At 27.5% G+C, this 6,672-nt stretch overlaps 1 protein-coding gene across 1 annotated transcript; it reads left to right on the top strand.

Annotated features, from left to right (window-relative positions):
• The first annotated feature begins 1,760 nt into the window (after positions 1–1,760).
• On the top strand, positions 1,761–5,081 carry LOC111029927. Its single transcript, XM_022309173.1, has 6 exons — positions 1,761–1,981; positions 3,116–3,209; positions 3,278–3,473; positions 3,580–3,692; positions 4,214–4,540; positions 5,037–5,081. Exons 1-6 carry the CDS (start codon positions 1,761–1,763, stop codon positions 5,079–5,081), a joined length of 996 nt encoding a protein of 331 aa, XP_022164865.1.
• Positions 5,082–6,672: the final 1,591 nt, after the last annotated feature.

Genomic DNA, 6,672 nt, shown 5'->3' with positions numbered 1-6,672 from the left:
AAACCAAAATCGATTTTGCGCAAAAATTCCCCCTTTCCCTTAATTTTTCTTTTATTTTACTTTTTGACCCCCAAAGTACCAACTAGATTCACTTTTCTATCAGAAAAGTTACTGTTGAAGAAAATCCAAGCATTTTTACTGTTTTAAAAGGTGATGACAGACACCCAAAAAAAAAAAAACACATATCATTGTAAAATCAATACACTCATCGCTTCGCTCAGAATCTAAAAGTTGTACGTAAATTTACAATAGTGTATAATGAATCATCAAAAGTTTTCTACTTTTAGTAAAATGTTAACCGGAAAGTCGAATATATTTTTAATAAGCATTTAAAGTTCAAATGTGCATTTATGGGCTATTAATAATATAATATATTATACCTATTATGTAGCTTTATCTTTATAAAATAAATATAAAATCAAATTATAACATCTACCATAAAAGTACAGTATTTTATACGTATTTTTTAACATTAATTTCTTACAGAGTATCCGTGAAACTGAAATTAATGTTGAAAATTATGAAACGGATTTTATGAATACATCTGAAGCCATCTCTGAACAAGATCATGAGGAAGTTGTAGTTGAGGACATACAAGACGTGTCAATGTCAAATGAATATTATGTTTCAAATAAATCAAAAAAAAAAAAATTATCAAGAGATGATGCACGGATTGAAGAGGCCTTACAGATATTAAAAAAAACAGTAGAAGAGCCAATAAAAGAAATGGACGAAAGCGATTTGTATTGCAATTACCTTTCCAGCAAATTTAAAAAATACACACAAAGAACAAGAATGCTTCTCGAACATGACATAAATAAGTTATTGCTTGATGCTGATCTTGGAAAATATGAAATGGATACTACTCTACATCCACATTATAATATTAACTCATATTATCCTTCATTGACTCGGGTTCCTTTATCAGCCGTACCTGGTCTGGTGATTCCTGCAAATTCTTCTCAAGATAACAACTTACACACTCGGTATACTTTTCCTCAGTCTTCACCACCAGAATCGACATGTACATCTTTTTCAACTTTATCCGGTCCCCAAGTTCAACATTTTTCAGACAATTTTAATCCTTCATACACTTTTCCACAAACAGCAATATCAGAATCTACATCTGCAACTACATCTTTATTAACTACGCCTGAATTGAACTATCAAAGCACTTCTGGTATATAGTTTATTAATTTATATACTTTTGCATACTAATTAAAATAAGTAAGTTTTTGCACATTTTTAAATTAAATAATACATATTACTAAAGTTACAAGGATAGTAACAAGTTATATTATTTTTTTTTAACTATAAAGGTTTCTATTTTTTTTTTTATATTTATACTTACACATTTTATATAAATTAAAATTGATTTTATAGTGTGTACAATTAATTATCATGCACATTACAAAAAATTAGAACATAATATATTAATATTATATGTACCTAACTATATTGTCTTTGTTATATACCCGTGTAAATGCAATTATATAGGTATAAACATATTGTATTAAATACCTAATATGTTTATATTAGTATATTACATTTTATGCAATAAAAATGTGAAAATTTCTTACTTTTTAAATATTTTTATTTTTTATTGACTGTAATTAGTTTTTAAAAAACATCATTAATAATCATTATAATAAATAATCATTTAGTGCATATTTAGTGATTTTTTAGAGTTTTATGTCCTTTGTCCTATAGTTATTTAAGAACTAAGTATAATTACCTACATTTTATTCCTTACCTTGATCATGTCTGACAGTACGTTTGTTAATGCAATGCATACTTCTGGTATGATATTAGATATTGTGGACTTTGAGATTTTGAATGTGTATTGTAGACTAGTATACGAATCCCCGGTGGCCAGAAAACGTAAAGTCACGGCTAATCTTTCCTCTACACTTATGGGTTTCCTCCAATGCGTGGTTTGTTTTTCTACTTGCGGACGAATCAATGAAACTAAATACTTGAAGTCAGAATAAGCCATGCGAACGAAATTTTCAAACTGTCCACTCTCTTGAAACAGCAAATCATTGATTAAATTTTGTCCACCATGTTCATCCCTGTTCTTAAACAATTGAGTGATCCACCAACGTCTTTTTTTGTTTTTTGTTTTGTTTTTTTTTGATAAGTGAATTTAAAATTATGAATGTGGCACCTGCGATGATTGTGCGTCTTTTTACAAGTTCGTTATTGACCATTTTAAATAAAACTTATTGGTAACTGAGTAAAAAAACTGGATGTGCAATGTGGACGTTCAAGTCGATAATGAACAAGTTCGCCTGAATTTAATTTTTGCGAATAATTTTGAGCCAGTTAGAGCGGCTCCGGCCAGCTCGCCTATAGTGTTTACACAATGCGCTCAGTGCTCATGTTTTGCTCGCGCTCACTACGGCTCGACCGTGCTTTTGCTCATGTGTAAACGCACCTTTAGATGCTCAGCTCAGACATCGCAATTATGTATAGAGAATGGGCTTCAACAACCAGCGAACTTGAACATCATAACAAAAGCACGAAAGGTATATAAATTATCATTGATTTTATACCTACTTAAAAATATAAGCCATGTTATAACTTATAAGTTATAAGCATATCTGGTAATCAAACTATGATTTCCAGTTGTTATAACTTGTAATATTATGATCTACTAACATGGGTACATTATAAAAGTTTTAAATTCTTATTTGATAACTTATACTTGAACATCATTTTGATTGATTCCCTATTACTTGACTAACATATTCATGATCAAATCAATAGCAGGTATTATTATATTCAATTTTAAATGGGTTTTCAATTTATACATAAAACAGCATTCAATAGTAAATAACTGAACCATTTACAAGATTTAAAAAATGATTCTTTATTTGTTATTACTATATTATTATATATATATATAATTATTCAAATCTTTAAAAGTTTTTTCATCTTAAATAATTATTTTCTTAATCAGTTGATTTTTTTGTCTGTGATACAAATATAGGTTGTGAAAAGTGAAAACACTTAGAACCCAGTCGTATGCTGCATTATTAAAAAAAGATGGTTTAAAACAGGCTATACTCGATAATATTACAAGACGGAGTTCGAAGTATGTAATGTTACTTAGATTACTTGAACTCAAAACTTTTTGTGAAGATCATCAACAGATAAACCATGATTTGAAGTTAAACTTAAATGAATGGAAACGAATTGAATGTTTGGTAATATATTATAAATTATAAAATTGAGTACCTATCATTTTTGTTATTACATTTCAAACTTTGTATAGATAAAATCTCTTGAACCAGTTTATTTCGCTACAAAATTGCTTCAAAAGAAAGATTTAACTATAGGAGATTTTTATGAGATTTGGATCCAGACCAAAAATAAATTAAATCAAATTAGTTCTACAGTATCATTATCTATTTTAAATAATATGAAAACTCGTGAAGTTCAGTTATTGGAAAATGATATATTTATTTCAGGTAGATAATAGTATAATACCACTGTCCACTATATTATACACATTGTAGGTATATTACATTTAAACATTTTAAACATAATATTGTGTTTTTGAATTTTATTTTAAAGCTGTATATATGGATCCACGGTTCATGTGTTTACTAACTGTTCCAAAACAAGAAATAGCGGTCAACTACCTTTTGAAAATATGGGATTTAAAAGAGTCATTAACATGTATTGAGGTATAAATCAATAAACAACATAAATTTGTTTTAACTTTTAAGTTTTAACACAATAACACACCTATATTGGCTATATTATGTTCGATCAACTTATTATTTTATGAGCAAAAACTAGGAGCCTATAGCCTATAACAATAATTTGATTTGTTCTTGTAAGTTAGTGTTAACTTCTTCGGTTTTTAGTTTTGCTTGTTTTTAAATTTTAAAAGATCAATTATAAATTATCAATATGAAACCCTGAAGCCCTCAAAAAAAAAAAAATTTTACATTACTGCAAATTCCATAATAAAATAATAACAAAGATATTAACTCTTAAGTCACTTATGTTAATAATATTTTTTAATCTATTATTTCAATATAGATATGATTATTGATGAAATGTACTTTATTTTTATTTTGTTCATTGGATTAAAAGTTATAAGTTATAACTTTATAAGGCCTACTCCTATTCTTATAAAAATTAAAATGTAGAACTTTAAAGTTTAAACTAATGGTTGGGAAAATTATTTTTCTTTCTTTAGAATTTAGGAATAGATTCAACTGAACAACCAGATAATCATATCACTGATGAAAGTGAAACAAATGTTGAAGATGACGCTGATGATGGTGATGATTTTGAGAAATTCCTACAAAACAATTCCAATATAATACGTAATCAAAATGCCTGTTTGCCAAGTTCTTCTCAGGACTCTAATAATACTACATTAAAAAGAAAATTGGAAGAGTTTTCTAAATCCGATAGATTAAATTATAAGGAAGATGTTGTGAAGTTTTGGACTAAAAAAAAAAATGAGATGAGAGAATTATTTGAATTAGCCCAAGTACTCTTAGCAGTACCAGCCACACAAGTATTATATTTAAATATTAAATAATTAAAAATTAAATTCACAGCTTAGAACATTTTTAATTGTTCTTATTTGTTAAAAAATAAGTCACTATATTAATTCAAATTTATAAGTATTATTATTTACTAGCTGCCCGATCTCCCTCCGGAAGAAATTATTTTTTTATAATTTAATTTAAAAACATAAGACTATTTTTTGGCTATACAAATAATATAACGGTTATAAAATAAAAAAAAAAGAAACAGACATCGTTATCGGTGAATATATGAAAATAATTGGTAATTAGTTAATTATTATTATTATTATAATGAGGGTTCAAAACCGGTTCCTTCGTCTCCAAAATCAAGTTAGATTCTTATATATATAGATAACAAATATAAAGTTAATATTTTTTTATACAAACCTAAATACCTATGTTAAATAGTACAAAAAAATATATTTAGGTATTTATGAATAGGTAATAATAATGAAATGAAAATGTTTTAATTTAATGTTAAAGACTGGATTATTGTTAAGGCAAAAACTGGGTTGTGCCAAAGACTAGGTTTCAACTATAAAAAAGACTGGACTTTTTGTGCCATACANCCTAAATACCTATGTTAAATAGTACAAAAAAATATATTTAGGTATTTATGAATAGGTAATAATAATGAAATGAAAATGTTTTAATTTAATGTTAAATGGGTATTTTTAAATAAATATTTACATAGTTATAATCATTTGAAAGAGTCAGAATTCATCATAATTAGGTTAATGAAATAATATTGTAGCATGGTTATAAAAAGTGAATTAATATTTAGATTTGGTAATAAAAAAATAATCGCTATAGCCAAAGACTGATGCCGTTACCATAGGCAGCAGCGTGGTAGTTTGACTTTGAGTTTGACTTGGTGGTGCAAGACAAAATATAGACCCCCGCTTCCACACAACCACAACAATAAGGATTTATCGATAAAGATTTTTCATATAATTGTTTTAATCTAAATTAAATTATTTACACTTTTCACATACTATAAACCAAGGCTAGTCAATTTAATGATATTTTTTAACTCAAATAAATTTTTTGTTCAATTAAATTAAAAGTCAAGTTAATAATTAGGTAATGTAAGTAGGTAAATAAAGAAACTTTAGATCATAATCTATACTATTATATAAAATGGTAAGGGTTTTCTTAGACCGCGCTAACCGAGAAAACTACCGAACCGATTTGGCTGAAATTTTTTACTGTTATACTTGATAGTCTGCTGGAGGTCATAGGACCACTTTTGTTTAGAAAAATCCACCAGAAAGTAGGAAATATGGATGTCAAAAATACAACAGTGGCGCAATCTGTATAGAAAAAATAAACTAAATAATAAAAAGTTGTTGTTGTTGCAGATTAAAATAATAATAGTTGCTATTGGTTAATGGGGCATTTTTGTTGATTTGAGTTATTATTTTTCGTGAATTACGTGTACGCCAATTACGAGTATAATTTGTGCTTACTTTTTGATTATTCTTATGAGTTAAATTTCGGGTAAGTGGCTAATTCATCATCATGCCAAGAGCACCAAGAGCATACATTGACAGAAGAACTGCCAATGATACTCTAATATATAACAGAATGTATAACACAACAGAACGTTCTCAAACACTTGCACAGGAGCAACGTAACGCTTTGAGTATGAAATCAGCGTTTAATTATCAATCCGAGATTGATTATTTAAATATTAAAGCGCTTCAAATAGGACCAATGACAATGATATTATGTCCTAAGTGCCATGCAAAAAAATGGAAAGATGAAACCAATAGACTTTGCTGCGCTGACGGTAAAGTTGTTTTACAACAATTTGAGGATCTTCCAGAATTAATTAAAAGTTTAATGATAATTCTCACCCTTTATCAAAACATTTCTTTGATAATTCTAAACGGTATAATACTCTGTTTCAAATGACATCGTTTGGAGCAAACGAAATAGCTGAAGGGAACTTCATGCCCACTTTAAAAATTCAGGGTCAAGTGCATCATTTAATAGGTAGTTTATTACCCGAAATTGGTTTTAATGCTAAATTTTTACAAATATATTTTATGTCAGATTCGGTTCAAATATCTGTTCGAACAAATATGATTCAAAATTTAAAAAGAGTTCTTTGAAT

The sequence above is a fragment of the Myzus persicae genome, unplaced genomic scaffold, assembly GCF_001856785.1.
Source record: "Myzus persicae strain clone G006 unplaced genomic scaffold, MPER_G0061.0, whole genome shotgun sequence".
Lineage (NCBI taxonomy): Eukaryota > Metazoa > Arthropoda > Insecta > Hemiptera > Aphididae > Myzus > Myzus persicae.
The sequence above is the reverse complement of the archived record's forward strand: the minus strand, read 5'-3'. Positions and strand labels throughout refer to the sequence as shown.